This window comes from Kryptolebias marmoratus, linkage group LG15 (genome assembly GCF_001649575.2).
Source record: "Kryptolebias marmoratus isolate JLee-2015 linkage group LG15, ASM164957v2, whole genome shotgun sequence".
In the NCBI taxonomy this organism is placed as follows: domain Eukaryota; kingdom Metazoa; phylum Chordata; class Actinopteri; order Cyprinodontiformes; family Rivulidae; genus Kryptolebias; species Kryptolebias marmoratus.
The window spans coordinates 21,496,996-21,520,731 of NC_051444.1; the positions used below are offsets into that span (position 1 = coordinate 21,496,996).

A 23,736-nucleotide genomic window follows, 5' to 3' on the forward strand; every position below is an offset into this window, starting at 1 on the left:
ATGCTCGGGAGGCGACTTTTAAATACAGATGACCTGAAACACCATCAGGGAATCAGATCATAACATGACAGAATAAGAGTGATGAACTCTGCTTTTGTTTCAGCATCTTAATCAAATTATGTCAGGAAAACAAAAAAAAAAAAAGACCCCATGCTAGTGTATGTGCAAGTCCTATTCAAAAATCAGCTTTTATTAGTCAGGAGACAATAAAAGAGAAGCAAATCTTGAGGTGGCCTTGACCGATTTTGGATCGTTTACGCTCCTCTCCGTGTTGCAAGAGTTGAAAAAGGAGCTCGCGTTCATGAGAAACCCGTTCTTGAGGAAAATGAAAGAAAAGCACAGACGCCACCTTATCGTTACAGCATATTAGAGGAGCAAAGAGTTAATTAAAAGATAATGACCATGCATTTGGCAAGCCTAACGCTAAAGATGAGAAACACAGGAGGTGTGTGTGTGTGTGTGTGTGTTTCCTGACTCATCAAGTTAAAAGCAGTCCAGCATGCTGTTGGACAAATGGCAATGAAAAAAAAATAAAAATCACTTATTTGGAATTGGAGTTGTACATTTTTTATAATAAAATACATGTTAGTACAGAAGACCCTTTATGACTTCCTGAGCCTAAATGCTACCTGAGAATCTCTTCTATACAATAAACACAAATGTGATATTAAAAGACGTGTAGAGACATCAAAATTTTAATTTTTTTTTTGTGGGGGTGTAAAAAGAACCGATATTCAAGGCTCGTTTCTGTTGACTGATTACATCAACAATCCTAAAATGCATTCAGTGTGACAGCATCACACTGACACCTAGTGGAATAAAACCCTCTTTGTATATTGACTCAGAGAGAAAAGCTGTAATAAAAGAAAAAATGACCAAAACACCCAAAATAAAAACACGCACGCACAAAATGGTTTCCACAAACCGTTCTTAGAAATCATGTAGCAGCATTTTATTTTAAAAAAAAATTACATTTTGATGTAGGGAAGATAAACTGCAGGTTGTGATAAAAAAAAAAAAATTATAAAAAAAAAGTTAAATACAATCAACGTTCTACCTTTTAAAGCCTGGCTGGTTCACGTGTCCTTTGAGGTAGCCAAGCTACTGGTCCCGAAGCAAAACGTGGACAAGTTCCATCCAATAAAAATCCAAGAGGACGGAAAAAAAAAAGGGTATACTATTTCTTGCACACAAACATTTCCCATCATGCAAAGCCCACTTTTTAGCAGCACAGAGCCAAATATGACCCTAGAAATGGTTACTGGGCACATGAGACCAATATTAGATTATAAAATAAAAATTATTAATTAAAAAACACACACTCAAACAAACCCACAATTAAGTTTAAAAAAAAAAAAAAAAAAGGAAAACGTTCACTCAATTAGCCCTCTGCATAGACAATCTGAATGACATGTTGACTAAATAAGGTGTGGTTGGTAATTAATGCAAACATTTGGGTGCAACGCAGTTTTAAAAAAATAAAATTAATTAAAAATAAACACCAATCTCCTCCCGGGCGACTTCGCCTCCAACCCCGTTTTGTTTGCAGGACGCAGGGTTGAGGCACCGTTTTAACCATTTGTCAGTCAGTGGTTCCCCAGTTTAACCAAAGTCAGCGCTCATGTCTTCGAGAAAGACACCGAAAAGCATCCAGACCCGAGGGTTCAAGCATCACTTCAAAAACAAAAAGGGAGAAAGTATTGTTTCCATCTTTTCCTCCCCAGAAATTCTTACCATGCACTGCGCAGAGGGGGGGGCAAACTTTCCTCTCTTCCATTTACAGCTGTAGGTTACAGGTCGGTTTCAGGATTCGGCTCCGTTTACTCTGGCAGGTGGGGTTGGGGGGGACGGCAGACTCATCCTCGGAGCAATTTTCAGCGCTGCGGCCTCCACTCGAACCGGCTCCTCGGTTTTCTCGCTGCTCAGGGGAGGAGTCAGGACGCCGGCGGGAACAGGACAGCTGCTGTGGCGCTCCAGGTCCACATCTTGGTAGGAGTAGGCCTTGTCCTACACACACAAACACACACACAGAGTCAATTTTATAATAATTAGAGCATCACATTTGTGGGAGCCAAGCTGGTGTGGTTTATGTGTGTATGGTTTTTATATTTGCTGTTAAACTTGTTTTGTTTAATTAGCAATTTCATAAGTAAATTTATGTTTGAAATTAAGCTAAAATTGTTTATTATATTTAGGTTGACTTGTTAAAGTAATATTATGGACAACTTTGCTTTAAAGGCTTGTTTATAGGTTTTCCTTATCAAATGAACAAACACGAGTGAAATTAAGAAAATTAACCTTGTGGCAACACAACCCTGATATGTGTATCATGACAAGTTGATACAACTATGTTTACAGTTACACACACATTGTAAAGGATTACAAAGAGGAAACCCTCAGCCACGGCGGTACTACCAGGACTTGTGATAAATAAGACAATATTCACCAACCGTGTGGACATGGCTACTTTTTAAAAACAAACAGAAATACTATACACAACTATGATAATGTTTCTGATACTAAATAAATGGTTGCTAACGTTAGCCTTTATTAAGATTAACGTGATGAATTAGTCTTGTTGCTATCGTCTTCTCTCAGTTTGTCTGTGTTCAGAACCATGGTATAATGTTTTAGTTTAGATGGATTCAGTGATGTCAGAAACAGCTTGTTGTTCTGACACTTTCTGAGTAATAGTAGTAATGTATGAGTAAAAACCAAAATAAACCTGTGCTGTGAAGTGCACAAGCTGCTAAGACCCAGATCTTTTCTGTGTGTGTGTGTGTGTGTGTGTGTGTGTGTGTGTGAGATGACTGATAAATTGAAGGAGATTTCCAGATAGTATTTTACTTGAATTGCCCTTACCTTATGAAAGCAACTTTGTAACGTTTGCCATTATCCTAGTTTTTTTTATAGCAGGTTAAACATTCAGGTAAATGTACTATTTTTATTTTTTTTTAAGGACTGAACTTTAAAAAAATTGATCTGAATAAGCCATACATTTATTGTTTTTAGTTCTGTGTTACAAACACCCGCCGCTCACCAGCCATGTAATGTAGGGACCGTGGCTCTGGATGTTGTGCATGTCATCGGCACCGATCCCTGTAAAGGTTTTCATCCCCGACCCGCCCACTTCTCGCAGCGCCATGGCAAACGGCACCATCCACCGCACACACTCCTCCACCTCCACCCTCTTCAAGGCTGCATAAGGAGAAGACAGGGAAAAAAAAAAAGAAGTTGTGATTTATGGCATCGAGTAGCATCTGATAAGCAGGAACGGCTATATTTGGGATCATGGGTGTCAAAACTATTTGTATTTTTGTTTATCAAGATGTTTTAATGGCAAACCAGGAGTTCTGACAGAAAAAGGAAAAAAAAAAAAGTAAATGCATTATAAGTAAGAAACATTTTAATGGTCTGGGTTTGTGGGTTTATTAAGTTGTGAACCTTTCTGCAGAGACGTTTACTAAGCTCATGAGCAGGTTATGAGTTAAACCTCTTGTTACCATGGTGATCTAACCACGCTCAAATAAACCCTCCTTCATGATACTGAAAACTCTTGACTTTCAGCTCTGCACAGCCAGCTGAACAGGAAGTCTCACTTCATAATGTGTAAACTTGGCTATAAACCTGATTTTAATCAAGCCATGAATTTCAATATATTTTGGTTAAAATCACCTAAACATACATAAAAATAAAACAATTTGTGACCCCCTACTCCTCCTCCTCTTACCTGAGACATTTTCCACCAGCTCCAAAGAGGAAAAGTGAAACAGCGCTGAGGCAGCAAGAATGCCATTGGAAAACTCGAGGCACCTCACATCGAGCATACACAGGTCCAGCAACTGGAAAACAGTGAAATAAAACAAAATAGAGCACATTAACAAAAAATAAATTTACCAGGAGAAGATTTTCACAAGAAACCTATAATTTAACTTTTTTACCTTGAGCAAGACAGAGTACATTGAAGAGTTTATAGAAATATTGCCCATAATAAACCATTTTAATATATATTTATTGATTTATTGGTTTCTAAAATGTTTCTCCCTCAGAGTCTGAACTGCAGAATCAGAAGGTTTCTGGTATCTGAACTATACTCGAACCTCACACCGACAGACTGATCAGTGTTGGACATAACCTTCAGCTGTCTAGCTGCTAGTTGCGCCTTATAGAGAGGCAGACGGATCGTCCCGTGAATAATCTGTGCAAACAGGATGAGTTAAGGACGCGAACAGATCGCAGACTAAAGTTATCTGAAGAGGAGTTGACTTATCACCTCAGCAACACAACTGAGTTGTCTTCCTTCCTAAAACGAGCACGCTGCAGACACCTCACGACTTTCAGATTTTGGGCCGTACGCCGAACGCAACATCAAAAAGGAAAGAGCTGCATCTACTTCCTGTTGTGTCAGATGAAGCATACGCTGCCATTTAGTTTCAGATTGACCTCATTTGTATAATCGCAGGTTTGTGTAACTTTAAAAACGCTTTACTTTGAGAATTGAATTATAAAGAAGAAGCTCTTGAACTTTCCCTACAAACAAAATTGGGAAAGGTGGCATCTTACAGTGCTGGGAACATTCACGAGAGTCTCAAAGATCTTGTGACTTTTGCAGGACATACACCACACAGAAATACACCATGACTTTTAAAACCTGCTGTCTCAAAGCACTGGTTCACCGGTTGCAAACACTCAAGAGTTCAGTGAAGCTGCAACTGAAAATTCACCTGTTTTCTCACACTCTTTAGGTCGCCAACAACCACAGCCCAGTGAGAAACCAGCTTAACTAACTCAATTAGGTAAAACCGAGAAATTAGTGGGAAAAATTCTGAGGCATTTGCTCACAAACACCTTTGATATATAATAGCTTGAGCATACCGTTATCAATTACAAGCCTTTTTACTTTTGTGTGAATAACTGCTGTTTAAAAAAAAAATCACATTGCAGCTGTTTAAACAGCTGCTGGTAATCATCTTCTTAACAAACAATTCAACTGCAAACATGTTCCTGATTACATTTTACACCTAAATACAAAGAAAGATAGAACCAACGTTTTTTTTTTTTTTTTTTTTTTTTACATGCTGCGGCACCAATTTCTTTTTATAGCTTAGACTTTTACTTCGTTTGTGCTTACACACACACAAACACACCTCCGCAATCTGTGTGAAGGTCTCCTGGGGGTACGTGGGAATCAGCAGCTCCTCGGTGTCTTTCAGGTAGGCCACCTGCATGTAAACGTTGAGCCACGAGATCGGAGTCTGTGGGCTGAGACTCCAGTTCAGCTCCTGGGGTCGAACAGGAAGAGTTGCGTTAGAAACGTGTGGTCAAACATGAAAACAGACCTCCACTTCCATGTGTTCAGTGGTTTCGGGGCTCTAACTACTGAGAGTTAAACCTAACGAAAACCAAACCAAATAAAGCTCTGCTCACAGCTAGCCTACAACTTAACACCAGTTCAGATGGACTATGGAGGGCCAAACACACGCAGCTGTAAATACTATGAGGAGCTCTTAAGCACTTACTAACTGCAGTTAACCTGCAACTTATCATCTGGCACACTTACCATAACCCAGAAACCTAAAGGGATGCTTTTGGATATTTTGTTGTGGTATTTTGGGGGAAGGTTATGAACAAATAATATACTATCAGCTGTAGATAACTTTTTAAGTGGCCTCAGTTTGGAGAAATTGAGTTGGAGTCCGACGAGACTGACAAGTTAATAACAAGTCCAAACGCAGCCGAGACCAAAGTGGTTTGCTGCAGTCCTGGCAGCTCGTACTGTAACAACAAGCTAATAACAACTTGTTCAAGCGTACCCGCTTTCCAAATGGATTGCAGTCATTTTGAAACAACTCTAATCTTTACGATTACATAGCAGTTTAAAAAAAAACCAAAAAAAAAAACCATGTTGCTTAAACTTTTACACTGTTCTCAGTTGCGCATTAGGCCATTATCTCAGCAGAACTACTGTGACATTCCAGCAGGAAGTACTCTGTGCTGCACTGGAAGTGCTACAGATCACTGTTAATGTCATCTGTGCCTGCTAATAATCATAATATTCTATGTAAATAATTTCAACAAGAAACTGACAGCAGTGTAATGCTTTTACATGAACAGATATGAAAGATTGAAACTGATCAAAAATAAAAGCGGTCCACTTTGGTCTTGGTTGCATTTGTTACCTTGTCGGTCATCCCTCCCCCTTTCTTTAGCCAATAGGAAAGGAGCCCAACACATTTACAGAACAATTCATCCTACTGTAGTGTTCTTCACCTTCATAATAATGAGTTCCATGCTGAGAATCTCATCCTCCGTGCATGCTTCATCTGTGACGTAGGCAAACTGGTGGACCTTCGGAGGATACATCTCCTACAAGGAGCAACGAGGCACAAGAGACGAGCACCGGCTCAACGAACGTCACCAACAGGATGGAAAAGCCGCAATCAGGTGCACAGCTTGAAGCTCACCTCGACTTTGGCGGCAATGAAGAGACACGTAATGCCGATGAGCTGCAGCGTTGACTTGAAGACGTTTCTTTGTGTGGCCATGAAGCGATCGAAATAGTCCTGCGCAAGGTGATACGTCTCCCTGTGCAGTTTGTACACCTCGCTTACCTATGAAAACGTTGGAAGAAAAAGACGTGAAAAGATGTCAGGCGTCACACTGTGCTCCTATAAAAACAGGCCTCAGAAACACATTTGGGGTAATACGTTTCACATTACTCCAAAAACGGGCCTCATCGCTGTTCACGGCTGCAATTAATCTTTTGTGGTGAAGATGATCTGAAGGCTTGTGTTGATGGGGCTTTTACTGAATCCGACTGGCTGAATCAGGCAGACTGATCCTTTTCAAAAAAAACCAAAAAACTGCTTGAAGCTCTTTATTTGCCTTCTGTACACCAGTGTTCAAAACTCTGAAACCCTTGCATGATTTGTTTACAATGTTGGGAACAAAAACTGCACAATGATGCCCAGTATGTGGTGCCTTCAGAGAAAAAAATGAACAGAAAAAGAAACATTTAAAGAATACTGTTCTAATAGTCTTCCAGCCGAAGACGGATAGTAAAATAAAAATATGGTGTCAGATTTAGAAGGAATTGGCAGTGTGATAAATGACTATGATCTACTTCCTTGAACGAGGGCATCTAGTGACGAAGGCTAAAGCACCTGATAAACCTGAGGCCCAGTACTGACAACGTGTCCCAAAAGTCTAATAGGCCTAAAAATACCTTGATCACTAAATAAAGTTAAAAATTTTAACTCCTGGACTAACCAAATATGGGGTCTTTAACATTTCTTGACATGTCTGTGCCTTGCCTTTGACTCCGTGCTTCAAACTGTCGCAATCATTGGACTGATTTAGGGGAAATGATCAAAAAATGCACATCTAACCCTTGTTGAAGGGTTCTGTTTAGGATACAACTATTCCACGCCTTCATTGCCGAGACCTCCACCACGCACGCTGTGGTCCTGGCTCGTCTTCTACGCCACAACAAACATAAACCTGAGATACTATCGCTGTTCTGCACCTTCTGTTGCAGACAGGTCCTATGGAGACTTCACTGGTACCATTTAAACAGAAACTACCACATCCAGTTTCACAGGAGCTCTCAAAATATTCTCCACTGCGGTTTTGTTTTAGGTAGTTTCCATTTGGAACAGAGATCAGGGTTTGCCTGAACCACGTCTTCCAGCCTCCAATAATTAAAAAAGGTATTTAACTTGTAAAATGGTTGACAGCAACGTTTCTTCTGAGTACCACTAAGGAGATCCACCAGTTGTACTTGTACCACAATGTGAGAGACATGGTTCTGACCCATACCCAAGTTAATATTTAGGACAGTTCCCACCCCCTATCTACATAAAAAGCACAATTTCGAGGGCTCAGGTATTTGTTTGCTTCATTCTTTCACAGAATGTCTGTATGCACATCAACATGGTTTTTCCAACATCCTTAGATGTGTGTTGACCTCTGTAACTTGAATTGAAAAATATTTAAAAAGTCTGAAATCCCAGTGTTCCACTGACCTCCATGAGCCAGTCCAGGAGAATTGCTCTCATCTTGGGCTGAAGATGAGGATGCTTCTTCAACATGTGGATGTCCCTGCTGTAAGTCTTATCCTTCTCCAACATGTTGTTCCACACCACATCCTTACTGGCCCAGCTGATAAAAAAGGAGAGAGAGAGAGATCAGCTCAAAACCACCCTTTCAGGCTGAAAAAACCTCCGCAAACCTGGATCACATGGATATAAAGTAGTATTTTCCTTTGACGAGTACAGAAACAAATTCTAACGCTACCTGTGAAAGAGACAAGAGGAAATAGCTGTGATAAAAGATGTAAATCTGGAACAGGTTCCATCGGAAGTAAAAGTGAAAGAAAAAGGCAATAACGCGTTTTCCCAGTTTGACTACCAACAGCCAGATGTGCTCTTTGTCACACATTCCTGGAGTTTTGAAAATGTGCTGGAGGATGACCGTCATCCGCTCGTATTAGATGAATATGCGCCATCACACGCACTAAACGTTCTCATCAGAGTCAGATTTGAAACGGTCACCCTTCTACTTGTGTTTCTGTAGAGCGGAGCAGATGGCACCAGAATGAAGCCCAAGCCGAGATGAATCTGCCACGTCACCAACAGGACTTACCACAGCGCGGGGAGCGGAGCACAGTGGACTGGGGTGACGAAGATGTTGTGAAGGTTGTAGTGAAGGAGGCCCGCGTTCATCAGGGACACTGGTTGGTACTCCTCCTGACTGGGCGTGGAGATCCACCGGTGCGGACTCGCGTAATCAGCGCCAACACCCCAACTCATCTTAACGGAACAAAGCACGGACGTGGTAAGGGTAAAGTCAGAACAATAAAATAAGTGAGGCGTTATCACTCCGGTTTCTACACCAGCTCAGTTACATTCAATGCTTCACACATCAAATGCTGAAATTCAGGGTGATAACTCAAATGTCAGGGATTAGACACCCAGAAGACTGTTCTACAAAGCAAGATCAGTAATTCAGCTAAAAGTAAGAATGTTCACTGCCACTAAGAGTAAGTTCTCAAATCTAAATTTAACTAACCTATTAAGGCTGGCTTATGCAAAGATGAAAATACAATCATTAAATATTAAAAAGTATTTAAATGGGTTGAATTTGATCGATTTCAGGTCGTGCATTGGCTTGCAGGTGATTTCTTGTTTTAACATTTTTCGCATGGCACATTTACGCATCTGGTTTTAACAGACAACCCTAGATCGCTCCGACAGGTCGTCCCCGTTTGAAGGCAAAACCTCGTCCTCCTGCAGGCAAAAAACTTCTGCCTCCATTAGGCGGAAACGTCTGATTTTGCCGCTCATCGCTTCCATCGGGTTCCTGCGTCGGCAAAAAACCAGCAAGGAGCGGCGTTGGTGGCTCTTCGGCTGGTTCGATCACCACATTAACACGCGGCGAGGACGTATCCTCCTCTGAAGCAGTTCGTGTTCAGACTCGGACTAAATGATCGGTGAAACACAATTACCCCTTCATGGGTTTGTTTTTTTGACCGACTATAAACTTTAACCTGGACTAACTTCTGTGCAGTTTGTATGTTGGTATGAGACTATTTGAACTAAATGCAGCTCTTTAGTATCAAGCTACAAGTATGGGTCTGTGTGATATATTTGTTTACTAATTTGGACAGCATTTCTTTCCCTCATCATTCCTGTCATCTTAACTGCAGCATCAAGCTGTGATGGTTTTGATGCCACTCAACTTTCTGTTTAAAGAACCTGCTCCAATAACAGACGAAGTGAATAATCTTATTTTATGATGGAAAACATCAACTAAAACCCTCTTCTCACGTGAACCCATGAAGAGCCTGAACACCAAATCCCCTGACTAACAAAAGAAAAACAAAATGAAGCTTCAGACTCGAAGGCAAAGAAAGCCTGGCTGTGTGAAACTTGCTTCACAGAGCATCAACCTGGGAGAGGAGAAGCACGTTTTAACGCAGTCCGATTTTACCTCACTGTCACGATGCTTCTTCTTCGTCATCTCTGCTACCTCCTCATCCAGATCTTGTAGATACTGGGGGATTAAAAGGTAAAAAGATATTAAAACGCAAGTATGTGAATTCATTTACACACAGAGCAGGAGTGGTTTCAGTAGAATGAAGCAACAATATCAGTAACTAGAGGAGCACAGCAAGATAAACTGGATATTAAAAGTGGACACAGCGCTGTTAAAATACCAGGTTTTGTGATGTAAATACGAGATAAATTTAAATTTTTTCTCCTCTCCTTTCCAGTGACGTTATCCTGTTCAGTTCAATTGAAAGACAAGCACTTTGGTTAGGCAGGGGAAGTGCAATATTCTGGTCACAAAAGTATTCTTACACTATAAACCAGGGGTGTCAGACTCCAGGCCTCAAGGGCCGCTGTCCTGGGAGTTTCAGGTTTTTCTGCTCCAACACACCTGATTTAAATAGTTTAATTACCTCCTCACCAAATCATCACGTTCTTCAGGAGCATGACAACAAGTCATCCATTTAAACCAGGAGTTTTAAAGCAAGAACACATCTAAAACATGCAGGAGAGCGGCCCCTGAGGAATAGAGTTTGACACCCCTGCTTTAAACTAAAACAGTCAAGACAGACACAAAAAAGTAGAGAATGGACGCTATGAGAGAACATCCTCGCAACCGACGGAGAACTGGACGTGCCTCCACAAACTGAGGAAAAGACAAAACGGAAACTTGTCCGAGAGGCTGCCTCGAGGCCTGCAGCAACCCCAGAGGAGCTGCAGGGGTTTCTGGTTTCTGACAAGGTTTGATAGAACCAAAGTTGAACTTTTTGACAAAAAAAAAGTACACCATCCCCACAGTAAAACGCGGTGGTAGCATCATGCCTTTCCTCAGCTGGAACTGAGGATTTACTCAGGGCGGATGGGATTATGAGCAGCTCCAAATACCGCTCAGTTTTAGCCCAAAACATTCTGCTGAGAAAGACGAACGTTATATTTCGGCATGGCTATGAGCCCCAAACACACATCAAAATCAAAAGAACAGCTTCACTAAAAGAAACTTTTCTAAAGACCTAACTAGAGCAAAGGTTTGTCTCGTTTGTCTCCATGTGGCCCTGCGATGGACATGCGACCTGTCCAGGGTGTCCCCCGCCTCTCGCACAGTGACTGCTGGAGACAGGCACCAGCTGCCCATGACCTGGGATGGAGAAGCGGGTAAAAAAAAAAAAAAGGATGGATGGATGAAAGGATAACTAGAGCAAAGATCTATGTGTGGGGCGACGTGAGGAGGGCCGCCCTGAAGTCCGACAGACTTCGGGCACTCTCGGGAGGAGGAGCGGGCAAATATTACCAAGCCGAGGAGTTCTGATACACTTTATGGGTGCGCACATTTATGTAATCAGCTAATTGAAAGTTTAATATTTCTTATATTTAATCTTCTAACAATTGTTTGTCTTTCCGTTGAACTGCACAGAATATATGGCCACAATAATGGGGAAAAGTTTTGAAATGATTTATACTGTAACATCACGAAGCATTTTTAACATCCACTGCAGCGGAGCAATTTGCTCAAAGAAAGTCCTTACTCAGCTGTGGGAATAAATACAAGTCAACCCACTTTTATGTCTCTATACAAAGAGCTGAAAGTGTGATTTAGAGCAGTTCAGAGCAGCAGGAAGGTCTGCTCGGCTCTCTGTCCTTACAATAGCAACATTTGCTTTCCTCTTTCTTGGCCGTGCGGTGTTCTCTTGGGGAGCGACGGACTTCTGTTCCTTCTCTTCCCTGGGGGGGAGGAACAAAAACACAACAAAATATAAATAAATACAATATAACACAGCAAGTGTGCGGACTGAAACGGAGAGCTGTTGGGCAAACTTCGGTGGCAAAATGATGTCAAATGACGACGACAGGCCGAGGATTAGCAGGGTGGCTAAAAGCTCCGCCGACTTTCTCTTTGCTGTCATGAATGAAGCTCACCTTTGTCCTCGCATTATACTCCGAAGGCTGGGGGGGAGCTCGGCGACGCTTTCTGAGCAAACCTGGTGGAGGGGGGAAATATTTAAAGTTATGTTATGAGTTTCAAAAACAAAAACATATTCATACTCCCAACCCCCAACGCGCAGCTCCCTCCTGACAAAAGCCTGAGCCCGGCGCGGGTAAAACGCACCAGCAGGAGAAAAAAATAAAGTCGCACAACATTCGTCAAACTAAGACGGGGGGGAGGCAAACGTCCGACACTATTTAAGTCATATATGGTCGGCTCTGGGGTTATTTTTGAGGATGAGGTGGCTCATTTTGACGCCACTAAACTCTGGGCAGCTGGTTTTCACATCATGGCCGAGCGGCTGATGGATGCCCGATGTGTCAAGTTTACCAACTCAAAAAAGAAGAAGAAGAAGAAGAAGAAATAAACACCGAGCAGGCGGCTCACAGAGACGAGCCAGCATCCAGCCGGGCGTCGTTAGCCCCTCGACAACTTGTTGCACTTTGACTAGCAGAGCTGCTGTCAGCTTAGCTAAAGCCGAGCGCCTGAAACTGGTTAAACTCGACCAGAAGTTGTTTTGGGTCGTGGGAGGCGGTGTGTAGAGGGGGGGGGGACATTTTGCTTTCAGCAGCTCACCTCAAGATCCTGCCCTTGAAGTTCGCTCCTGTCCGCGTGCACAGGCGAGGTCTGAACGCGGTCGCCCTGAGCTCCTCGGACTCCCGAGGTGCTTTGTTTGCCTAGGCCCGGATGGCTCCTCCGAGCTGGCGCCTTGTACAGAACAGATGAGCCGAAGCAACCGACGACGTCGGGGAGGAGTTGGTTTAAATTGGCGCTAAACCCCACATCCTCGACGCCTCCTCCCGCCGTCGTTTCACCTCCTTCTCGCAGCCGCTCCGGCAACAAAAATAAATAAAAATAAAATTCGAGGCACGCGGCTCGCACACGGTCAAGGCAGCCACTTGGAAGTTTTTGCCGAAACAAAGGCAAATAAGAAGTTTAGGATTCAGCCGGTGAAAAAGGGGGGAGGCGTGGCCGTGGCGGTGACAGCTGTGGGGGCGGAGCCTCGACACCGGAAGTGCCCGGGAACCGCGTGGCTTGCCTGCTAGATGTAAACAAAGAGCCGATCTGCCAGAGTAAAGCTACATTTAAACGCTCCACGGTAAAAAAATACTCCAAGGATGATGGACTGTTTTGATCTCTGAACGCCACGTAAGGTTGTCGCTCGCTGTCATCCCGGGAGCATATGTTATTTCCCCCAAACAACGAGCATGCTAGCCGGCGGATGCTCATTTTCAGCGCGGGTTGCCATGTTTACTTCCATTCCTCGTTTTTCGCCAGCGCAGGCAGCACTTACAACAAACAAGCTTGTTGCACTCCGTAATGCCTTCTGTGATAACCAGCGTGGCCAGCGCTGTCAGCTCTTATTTAGGAACGATTTAGTTCCAAATTCTGATGATTTTAGGTTGACCCTTGCTCAGTCACGTGGTCCGCCTCCCAGAACGGAAGACAAACATTTCTTCACCTCTGAAGCCTTCACGCTCCTAAAAACACCAAGAAAATGAAGTTTCTGAACCTTTTTGGACGCCTAAAATCTAACGTCATCGGAATGATTCACGTCAAAGCTTTGCCAGGTAGCAAGATTGATATTTAAATGATGTTGTTTTTTGTCTTTGGCAAATGTTTTTACAAGTGAATGTACATTATTGACAGCAAAATCCACCTAAAATGTAAAAAGGTAAAAGCCCTCGTTGCTTATTGGCCTCTATTAGTATGGAACTATACTGAGGGTAACATGGCTAAAATGTATTTGCCCATTCATGCACTTTCATAGGTAACATTTTGTTCTCAGTACAAATCAGGGGTCCACAATTTTTACAATATAGAACCACAAAAGTCCTCAGTAAGAACAAGTATGAATAGATAGACAAAATAATAGATAAATGGTAGGGTAGTTTTAACACCACAGGTATGTAAGAGTCTGCACCTATTTTGTAATGATCTAAGCAGGTTGTGATTAGAGTTTAAACTGTTTGTAACTAAGTTTCCTATCTGTCTCAGGTACTCCTCTGGGCTGTTTGAAAATCTCTCAGATCACAGACGAAGTGCGCCGTGAAGCCGAGGTCTACCTCGACGCGGGGATAGTAAGTTGCTATGCATCACTTGAGCGCAGCTGAACTCTCCTCAGCCATGTTTGTAACCAGGGGTTGTGTGACCGCCTCTTTCAGGATGGTTTGATCGTTGAAAACATGCACGACGTCCCGTATTCGTTTTCTGTGGGCCCTGAGGTGTGCGCCTGCATGACCGCCGTCTGCTTGGCCGTGAGAAGCGTCTGCCCAATCCTGCCGCTCGGAGTGCAGATCCTGTCTTCTGCCAACCAGCAGGCTCTGGCCGTAGCTCTGGCTTCAGGTTCAATCAGTCATCAGCTAAATTCCGTTAAAACCTGAATCACGTGTCATCATGTGTAAGCCGATTTTTCAAGCAGTCGCTACAAGCGCAAATCTTTCTACCCGGTCACACTGGGCAAGTTGCATTTTATTTATCATTCAAGTACGCCGAAACATGTTCGGTCTTCAGTGACGACCTGCTGGTTGGTCAACCATCCCCATGATGGCGTGGCTGTGTGGTTCCAGGTCTGGACTTCATCAGAGCAGAGGGATTTGTCTTCTCTCACGTGGCGGACGAGGGGCTCCTGAACGCCTGCGCTGGCGATTTGCTGAGGTATCGCAAGCAGATCGGAGCCGACGATGTGCAGATCTTCACTGACATCAAAAAGAAGCACAGGTGAGGCCGATGTCTGTGGCGTCTGACCAATAAGTAGAACCTGGTGAGCAACCAATATGCAAATAAACCCCTGAGCGCTCATTGTACGTTTTACCTTTTATACAGTGGGTTGAAAAAGTATTCACCTCCTTGGTATTCTTTCTATTTGTTGACTTACAACTTGGATGTTGAATAGATTTTCAGTTTGATTATAACAGATTGGACTTAAACAAAAACACTCCAGAACATTAAAGTTGAACGTGAAGTTTTGAACACAAAGTCCAAGGACCTTGATTTGTCTAAAGGCATATTGGAAACTCCTCAAGTAGGTGGAAGATGTGCTGTAGTCTCATGAAACTAAAATTGAACATTTTGCCCATAAAGGACAATATCATGTCTGCTTCAAATGTAACACACCTCATCATAATGTGACCACCATCCCCACAGTGAAGTATGAGCAGCATCATGATGTGGGTGTGGTTTTCATCAGCAGGGACTGAGAAACTAGTCAGAGTTAAAGGTAAAATACAGAGAATGTATCGAATGAATGTCCTGGAATGGCCCAGTCAAAGTCCAGACCTCAGTCCAACTAAGAAGCTCTGGTTTGATTTAAAAGATTGTTATATGCGAGCAGCACCAATCCAGCCTGAAAGATCTGGAGCAGTTGTTCCATGAAGAATGAGCAAAAGTTCCAGTTACCAAATGTGCCAAGCCTACTGAGACGTACCTGACAAAAACTTTCTGCTGCAAAAGTTGGGTGCATGCATCACTTTTTAGTTGTATATTTTTTTGAATCACAGTATTTAAAACAAGTGTTTGTTTTTTTGGGCCTCATTTAACTTTTATCAATATGGATTATTTTGTTTTAGTCCATTACTTGTATTCAAATTATAATTTATGTAAGTTTGAAATGAGGTAAAATGTCTTTTGAGACCACTGAATGAGCGTCAGTCAGGACTCTGATGTCAGTTTTACTCTTAATGAAGATATCATTTCAACACTAAACATTTTCCATGAAATGTCATAAACATGGAGCTCTTGTCGTCTTAGCTACACAGTATTGTGTGTGTGTGTGTGTGTAGCGCCCATGCCCTGACATCTGACGTGACCATCAAAGAGACTGCTCGAGCTGCCGAGTTCTTCCTCTCAGATGGACTCATCATCACAGGGGCAGCGACAGGAGAGCAGGCAGACCCTCAAGAGCTCAGAGGTACGGCTGCGCGTCTTCCAGCTTTTCGATCTTTTATTATTAATTTAAAATAAGTGTGGATATTTTAAAAATACGAGACTCTAAAAACAAGCACCTCATAACTTTCTTTTCATATAGGTTAGCTTCAAAACACTTCATTTCCCCTTGAGGTGAATCAGGTAATTGAGCTGATTTCAAATGCTACCACCCGTTTTGACCAGCAGAGGGCACCCTTACATTGGCCAGGTCTGGGAATGTGTAGACGGTGAAAGTGCATGTTCCCCTTTTATAATGACTCACACACACAAAACACAAGTGTTAACATGCATGAAGGTATCTAAGCTTTGAAAGTCATTCAGTTAGGAATGTTTTATAATGTTGGGAAAAATGCTGTGACTTACCACTATGTTCACGTTACATACTCTGATCTAATTTGCAGTTTTATATTTATTTATTGAAATGTGCTTTGGGTTTATTCAGCTGAGGGGTTCGAGCTTTCCTCATCACACCGACTCACTTCCCAATGTCAACTATACTTGGTTTTCCATTGTTTTCCTTTTCTTTCCTCTAACTTGGATCAGAACCTACACATTAAGGAATCATATTAGAGGCATTGCACAAAAAAAGGTCCATGTGTTTCGATACTCCAGCTGTGCTACTTTAGATGGGGACACAATCATTGTGCTTTGAAAAGTTCTGTGCCTTTGGAATTATTAATACTACTAGTTTGTCCCAGTCTTTTGTCTGAAGACGGGTTTGTACAGATCACCTGAGGGTCACTGTGTCTGAAAAGTGAGCCCATCAGACACACAGGGGCTCCTATTTTTAGCAAAGTCTCCAGCTTGATACATTCAGGATTTCAAACCCTCAGCTGGCAGGACACACTCGAGGTTTCATGTGTGCTGAAACGCAGAAAGGGACATGCATGCATGCCCATGTTATGTCTCTCTATCTTTGCAGGGACTTTCCATTGACTTCCATTCATTTCTACACCCTAACTACAGCCTAACCCTGACCCTTACCCTAACCCTAACCATTACCAGTGCATACCTAACCCTAAACCAAACCTAAACTCAATTCACACCTTAGTCCTAAACCTAACCCCTAACCCAAAAACATCATTCCACAAGGAGCAGTTGGTCCTCACAAGGTAGTATATGTTAGGAAAATTGTCCCCACAATGTATCAAATACATGGCCACACACACACACACACACACACCCCACCCCTCCTCCTCACACTGGCATGAACTCTCCCATGTCTGCGCAAACAGGCAGACACCGAGCAGACAGAAAGGTGCTGCAGCGAGTTCAGCTGTCACTGTGTCCAAAGTTCACTGGGGAGCTCACGGCCTCGCTTGTCTCACCTCTCACAAACGTATTTTGCTTAAAAGATCTTTTGCTTAAATGTTTGGTAGATACTGCTTTTGTGCTCATTTATTATTACACTTATCTTTTTGCAGTAATATAATAATAACTGCTTTTTTAACCTCATTGCTGGCCCTGCTTTGCCCCACTTCCAACAGTTTTAGAATGTGTTGCATCCATATACATCTATTCCTGAATTACTGTAATGATTTGATTTTTTTTTTTCAACATTCATGTCGACGAAACAAAACATGAACTAGTTTGGATTCATACACTATGGGTTTTAAAAATGTCAGCCAATGTAAGGTTAACTTTTATTTAACTAGAAGCTGTATATTTGTGTGAACTCACAGTCGCCTCTGCTGCCCGTGTGTTTTTCGCAGAAGTCTCCCAGTCTGTGAGAATCCCGGTGCTGATCGGGTCCGGAGTGACGTACGACAACATTGACAGCTACCTCGATGCGAGCGCCGTGATCGTTGGGTCTCATTTTAAAGTTGGCAGCCACTGGGCCAATGCGGTTGACCCGGGCAAAGTGAAGAGGTTTGTGGCAAAGATGCGAGACCTTCAACAGTGAAAGAGAGGGTTTTTTTTTTTCTGTGCTCGCTGCAGTGTTTTAATCCTCTTTGGAGCCACATTAAACAACAACTTACGAAAACAAGTTTTATTCATGTTTTTGGACGTTTTACAAATACACGCATATAGAAAATCATGTCAACAATTACTGTCACAAGGAAAACAAAAAAGTAAGTGTTAGCTGAAAAGTACAAACTCACTGAGCAAATTCACTGCATATCTTTACGTGGCGTGAATACTGTACATGTCGACAACACACTCGGCAGGTGAGCACGTAAGCGAAGAACAAACCACCCTGTAATAATCCTCATGTGGTACAGGCAAGGGCTGCGGTGGCTCGGTGGTCGGTGCCGCGGTCTCGTAATCCTGAGGGCTGCAGGTTCGAGCCCAGGTTGCGGCAGGAAGCGCTTCCGGCGTACAACAATTGCCAAAACGTTCATGCGAGTTTGTCCGCTGTGGCAAACCCCTAAAAGAATTTAGCTAATACAGGTGAACACAATACTCTGCAGGTTTCATATTTGGAACATTTGTCATAAAAATGTGTCGGCAGAAGAAATCTTTAAACAACTCAAATTATTTCTCACAGATGCACACGTTAAAACACACTTTTTGTTCAAAATCACACAAGCCAGACAATTCAGCTCTTCTTGTTTGATAGTTTACAATACAAATGCTTTTTTTTTAAGTAACCGTTTTGCACAAGTGTAGTTTTTTTTTTTTTGTGGTGGAGGTTCATTTGTTTTCAGTGGTTTCAGACATGATGGTGGCAGTGCAAACTTTCCTGGTTTGATCATTGCACAGGAGACCGTGAACCTCACGTCGTATCTGTTTGTTTAAAAGGCACGGGTAATTCAGCAAGGTGACGCGATGACAGGAAAACCTGAGTGACTCTGGTGCCAAAGGACCGTGCCCACCATGGGCTCGTTTCAGTAGTTGTACACGCGCTGGCATGGGCGCTTTAAGTGGCCGAAGCGTTTTTCTCCCGGGGAGAAGCGCGCCTTGGCCAGGTTCTGCCTGTGGAGGGCGCCACGGCTCAGCTTCTTCCTCTCGGCCTGGCCCCTGGCTTTCTGCACAGACAGCAGGTGGACGTTATAGGGCAGAGGGACCCCCCAGGCCGCGAGGTGCCAGGAAATGTGCCGGCTGACCGCCACTGGCCTGGACAGACACAAAGGAAAGGTTACAGTGTGAGTTCATGAAGTGGCGTTTCTGAGATTAACGTGAAATGCCTTTTTAGTCTAAATTTCCTACATTCATCACGTATAAAATACAATATAAATGTCTGTCAGTAACCTTTAAGTTGCACTTTTATCTCCAGGTTATTTCATACATTCGCCACTTTCTACTTTTGCAGTTTTGGTCACTTTATATGCAGACATTTGTGTGGAAAAAATCTATTTCATACCCAGCTTTGCTGCCACCCCAACACTGATGATTCAATGTACTGGAGTATTATTATTAAGACATTCTGTTGTTGTTCGGTAGACTTACAGTACGTTTCCCAATTCCTTATTCCTGTCCTCTAACCCTCTGACATCTAATTTAACTCCTGACTCCTGACTTTAACTCTAACCTAACATTGAAGACTGCAGCCAGGGTCTCCTGGTTCATCCCTGCACCGTGGACAACATAAGACAAAGAACAAGTCAAGTTCTGACCTGTTCTCGAACCGTTATCATGGAAAATCTATGGGTGATGTTGAAAAAAGAAGTCGAAGAAGAAGGTATTTAAAAAAAACACCCCCGACTTTCAGTTCTGAAGAGAAAATTCTACGCATAGGTAGAACAGAAGTCGATGAAAGTTGGAGTGTGTGCACTCTGCGTCTTGGGTTCTTGGACTTCTTACATATATAAGGAGCTCCGGATTATAATGCGCACTGTTGTTTTATGAGAAAATTGAAGGCTTTTAGGTGTGCCTTATTGTCCAGAAAATACGGTACTGTACTCTCACACAGTGACTGCTGGAGATAGGCACCAGCTCCCCATGACCCGGAAAGGAAAAGTGGGCAAAGACGATGGATGGTACAGAAAAGTATGAGGAGCAGTCCTGCTGCCTTTAAATGGAGCTTTGGCACAAAGTTCTAGGTCCTTAGAATTAAGTTAGTTCATTGAAAAGTGATATAAAATCAGTTTTACAATAATGAGTAAAATGGTGCGATAACTTGTGTTTGTGTGGCCATTTTCTGGTCGGTTGCTTTGTGTTTGAAGCTCTGGGTTCTTCCAGAGAAGGGTAACTGATAAGTGACCGTTTGTTTCAGCCTCAAAGTCTGAAGACTAATCTGTGTTTAGAACAGAAAGTAACCTGGGGGCTTCCTCTTCGTCTTCGTCAGAGACGTTCTCCTCCTCCTCCTCCTCCTCGGCGTCAGCCAACGTGCACCTCATCTGGTAGACAGACATGCTGGGGTGCTCGATCAGCAGGTTCTCGAGAGGGTCCACGTCGGGGGCCAACAGGGGTCCACCCTCTGCTCCCAGTGCAAACAGATCAGGTTGTGTCTCATTATCACATCAAAAAAAGAAAGAACTAAAACTTAAACTGTGTCCCCACACAGAAACACGGTGTCATTTCTCACCTGGGAGGTTAACAATGACCCATCCCTCCTCCTCGAGCTCATTTGTCTTCTCGTGAGAGTCGTCCGCTGCCTCCGAGTCTTCCCCAGCGTTTCCAAGTAGATGAGAAAGGATCCTCCCGATCATTCTCACAGTCTCTTTTCAGATCTGTAATGGAAACACGGGAAGTGGGTGAACTGCAGGAACTCAAACGCGGGAAAGTTCTGCGTTGCTTTATCTCCCCCTCTGCTGGACCGGGACCCGCTCCCCACCAGTCCGTTCACAATGGAAACACTGCCCCCCTCAGGCTGTTCCAACACCTAACTGCACAGACCTGCGTGTCCCGCACCACCAGCTGCTTCTATTACACCCACTCAGCAGCCCGGCTTCTTGCGTCACTGTGATGTGGGTAACAGAGTCATTTTAGAACCCAAACAGCTGATGGGACAGTGGACCCAGCGCATGGAATTACATGGATTTAAAAATAGAGCTGCGGTGTAAAATAAACTACATCCCTTCTTTTTATTTCGAACGTCTTACGTGTCAGAACAAAACTAATGATCACCTGGATCCTCGCCGGGTCCGGAAACGAGGGATTTACAACGTACGATGAACAGCAACACTTTGAGTCAGTTTTTATTTCAGAAAACCTAAGCCAGAATGGAGAAACTGCGAGGAAACGCAACAAATCCAACGCCCCTGACGACCAATCAGCTTGCAGAACCACTTTTTAGCAGCGTTACGTTGAAGTGATTGTCTGTCTCGCTCTTTGACCCAGTTAGGTCCGAGCCTCAGCTGTCGGACAGACGGCCTCACATTTGACTCGGGCAAGCCCAGATCATCACCCTTCCACCACCGTGCTCAACAGTCAGTTGAAGCGTGAGTGTGCTGATTTCATGTGTTTTCGCTACACAGCTCCTCTTTGGTCTCATCTGATTACACAACATTGTCCCCGAGGTTTTAAGGTTTGCTCAGATGTAACTTTGCTGCTACATTCTTTTTTTAATTTTTTTTAGAAGGAATAGGCTCTTCCTGACAGCCCTTCCAAACAAGTGGTACTTGTTCAGTCTTTTTTTTTTTTTTTTCCAGTTCTACCATCATGAACTTTAACCTGCTAACCGAGGCCTGCAGAGTCTGAGATGCAGATCAATGTTTTGTTTTTGGATGTTTTTCTCATCTGTCTGAACATTGCACTGGCTGACCTCAGAGTGGGCCAACCAGTGAGACTGCCAGCCGTACTGAACATTTTTAACTTGTCAATCATTTTTTCTCTATAATGAACAACTGACTTCAAATTGTTTGGAAATGGCCTTAAAATCCTCTCTGGATTTATGGGCAGCAACAGCTGACTCTCTAAGATCGTTATTAATATTGTTTCTCCTCGGCTCCAGAGCAGCAACATGACAAACTCTTCAAGTCAGCTCTGTCTGTTAGCGAAATATCTCATGAACCACTTGGACGGATTTTAATGAAACTTCAAGAAACTATTTATTAGATGGACATCTGCTACTGATTGTCTTTTGGAGTTGCTCCATTTTAAAGGCAGCCACCACAGCTAATCAGAAAAAGGGCTCCGAGTCAATCAGCAGTACAGACGTCGAGCTAACATTCGGTGTGGGAGCAGCTGAGAGTCATCCCAAACACATAACCCCGGCGCAAAGAGACGGCGTAAGATTTTCTCAATGTTGACTGAAAAAACATCACGTTATTTTCGAGGTTTGACCCAAATGACCAGAGCTTCTTTCTTTCTCATCTTCAGATAATTATAGTGTAAAACTCAGACGCGATCGCCAGTCTGCACTCCTTCAAGGAATGCGAAGCCTTTAATTTGGATCTGTTACATGAGAGTGTTCTGAGTTTATATCATGACTGGACATTATATAACCTGTGATGCTGGCCTAAATTTGTTCTGTGAGCGTGGACAGGTACTGTGGAACTTGGCTGACCCGACTGCCTCGTCAGCCACGGTATCCTGCTCCTGAAGTTGTGACACAGTCGTATTCGTCAAGGTCTTCAAGGTAAATTGGAGAGAAATGGGCCACGGTTTGTTGGGACTGGTGCTCACGGGACACTGACCTCAGTCTTTTTTTTTTTTAAATCCAGCTACAGGACATTAGGATGTAACACGGGAACACCGTGTGCTATGTAACCCGATCCCGGGGCTTTATTCTACCTATTGGTACACTTTGGAACAGCCTGTTTATCTTCACCAACACAGATGCATAAATGGTGACAACCCCCTCTCCTCCTCCTTCTCCTCCTGTGTCTGAATGCCTTTCTGCTTGCTAGTCTCCTGACTGCACCAGTCTGTCCCATTAACACACACATTGTCAGTCATACTGTCAGGACTGTACCACACACACACACACAAGGCAACAACCCAGCTCATGATTATTTCCTATTGTCATCACTCAGCACCCACAGTCCAAAAGCAGCAGAGAGCACTTATATTTGAAGTTAAGTCAGTCATTAAAGCAGGCACACTCACACACACTCCTTCCAAAAACTGGTTTGATTCTCAGAAGAGGACAAAAGGCGGATGAGCTGAAAGGCGCAGAGAGGCCGGAGGACAGCTCAGTGACAGGCGGCTTTACTTTCCACTCACCTCCTCGGACAGAACAATTGTTGTGCACGACCAAGGATCCCGCTAATCCCCTTCTTCTTCTTCCGAGATTGTTATGATCAAAAACTTGTTTATCAGAGATGAAGGGGCTGTCCCTGTGGCCTGAAACGTCACCGAGTCCCACCCAATGAGAGAGCGCGCCGCTGCCACGTCACGTGTCAACAAGTCCACTTTGAAATAGGAAACTAGTCTTTCCTTTGTTCTTTCGGCATTTCGGGTGAAAACAAGACTTCTTCCTTTTCTCTCTCTCGCTCTCTCTTTAGAGGGAATCTCAAAGTAACAAAAGGGCACAGTGTTACAAGTCAGCACTCAAGCTCGCGCATCCAAGAGCAAAAGAAGCGGTTACGTTTGTTTTCATTTAATTCAAGCTTGACATCTATGGTGCGTTCAAGTTGTACTTGAAGGTCGGAATTTCTGTTACCGAAGTCGGTAAACTCGCCTGGAACGTCCGCCGAAGACGGAATTCCTACTGGGAAAGTCGGAGAATCCCGACTAGCGCAAGCTGCAGTAATAAACTTTTATTTTAATTTCTGCCAGTTTACATCTCAGTAATACAGCCACACACACAGCGCTGAAACATGTTGATTAGGAAACAACGGAGTTTGCATATTTGGAATGCGGCGACTTTTGATGCCAATGGAAGTTAGCCTGTAGTTAGCACAGTAATTAGCAAGTCCTATTGGTTTTCCGACTTGCAACTGGAGCATAATT

At 43.3% G+C, this 23,736-nt stretch overlaps 3 protein-coding genes across 3 annotated transcripts; 1 reads left to right on the plus strand and 2 right to left on the minus strand.

The window, feature by feature from the left end:
* Window positions 1–322: 322 nt before the first annotated feature.
* On the minus strand, window positions 323–12,924 carry ccne1 (cyclin E1). Its single transcript, XM_017419587.3, has 12 exons — window positions 12,607–12,924; window positions 11,964–12,025; window positions 11,690–11,768; window positions 9,991–10,053; window positions 8,644–8,810; window positions 8,025–8,160; window positions 6,465–6,611; window positions 6,271–6,366; window positions 5,148–5,282; window positions 3,731–3,842; window positions 3,041–3,198; window positions 323–2,007 (listed from the first exon to the last, which is right to left on the minus strand). Exons 2-12 carry the CDS (start codon window positions 11,975–11,977, stop codon window positions 1,804–1,806), a joined length of 1,311 nt encoding a protein of 436 aa, XP_017275076.1. The 5' UTR covers window positions 11,978–12,025; window positions 12,607–12,924; the 3' UTR covers window positions 323–1,803.
* Window positions 12,925–13,051: 127 nt separating this feature from the next.
* On the plus strand, window positions 13,052–17,930 carry zgc:162297 (uncharacterized protein LOC555865 homolog). The gene is made up of 6 exons (XM_017419602.3): window positions 13,052–13,601; window positions 14,029–14,111; window positions 14,196–14,376; window positions 14,601–14,751; window positions 15,813–15,940; window positions 17,670–17,930. The coding sequence occupies exons 1-6, from the start codon at window positions 13,529–13,531 to the stop codon at window positions 17,858–17,860; spliced, it is 807 nt and encodes a 268-aa protein (XP_017275091.1). The 5' UTR covers window positions 13,052–13,528; the 3' UTR covers window positions 17,861–17,930.
* Window positions 17,931–17,932: 2 nt separating this feature from the next.
* si:ch211-260e23.9 lies at window positions 17,933–23,160 on the minus strand. The gene is made up of 4 exons (XM_017419599.3): window positions 23,008–23,160; window positions 20,426–20,570; window positions 20,158–20,317; window positions 17,933–19,014 (listed from the first exon to the last, which is right to left on the minus strand). Exons 2-4 carry the CDS (start codon window positions 20,547–20,549, stop codon window positions 18,786–18,788), a joined length of 513 nt encoding a protein of 170 aa, XP_017275088.1. The 5' UTR covers window positions 20,550–20,570; window positions 23,008–23,160; the 3' UTR covers window positions 17,933–18,785.
* Between the last annotated feature and the right edge of the window lie 576 nt (window positions 23,161–23,736).

Bases quoted from the DNA above. Each gene is read 5' to 3' on its own strand.
- zgc:162297 (XM_017419602.3), top strand. From the start codon at position 13,529: ATGAAGTTTCTGAACCTTTTTGGACGCCTAAAATCTAACGTCATCGGA. The intron at 13,602-14,028 runs GTAGCAAGATTG...TATCTGTCTCAG, and splicing joins TCACGTCAAAGCTTTGCCAG to GTACTCCTCTGGGCTGTTTG. The intron at 14,112-14,195 runs GTAAGTTGCTAT...CGCCTCTTTCAG, and splicing joins TCTACCTCGACGCGGGGATA to GATGGTTTGATCGTTGAAAA.
- si:ch211-260e23.9 (XM_017419599.3), bottom strand. From the start codon at position 20,549: ATGATCGGGAGGATCCTTTCTCATCTACTTGGAAACGCTGGGGAAGAC. The intron at 20,318-20,425 runs GTGAGAAATGAC...CACTGGGAGCAG, and splicing joins GGTCATTGTTAACCTCCCAG to AGGGTGGACCCCTGTTGGCC. The intron at 19,015-20,157 runs GTTACTTTCTGT...GTGTCTGTCCAG, and splicing joins GACGAAGAGGAAGCCCCCAG to GCCAGTGGCGGTCAGCCGGC.
- ccne1 (XM_017419587.3), bottom strand. The intron at 8,161-8,643 runs GTAAGTCCTGTT...CTTTTTTATCAG, and splicing joins GCTCCGCTCCCCGCGCTGTG to CTGGGCCAGTAAGGATGTGG. The intron at 5,283-6,270 runs GTGAAGAACACT...GTTCGACCCCAG, and splicing joins TGGAACTCATTATTATGAAG to GAGCTGAACTGGAGTCTCAG.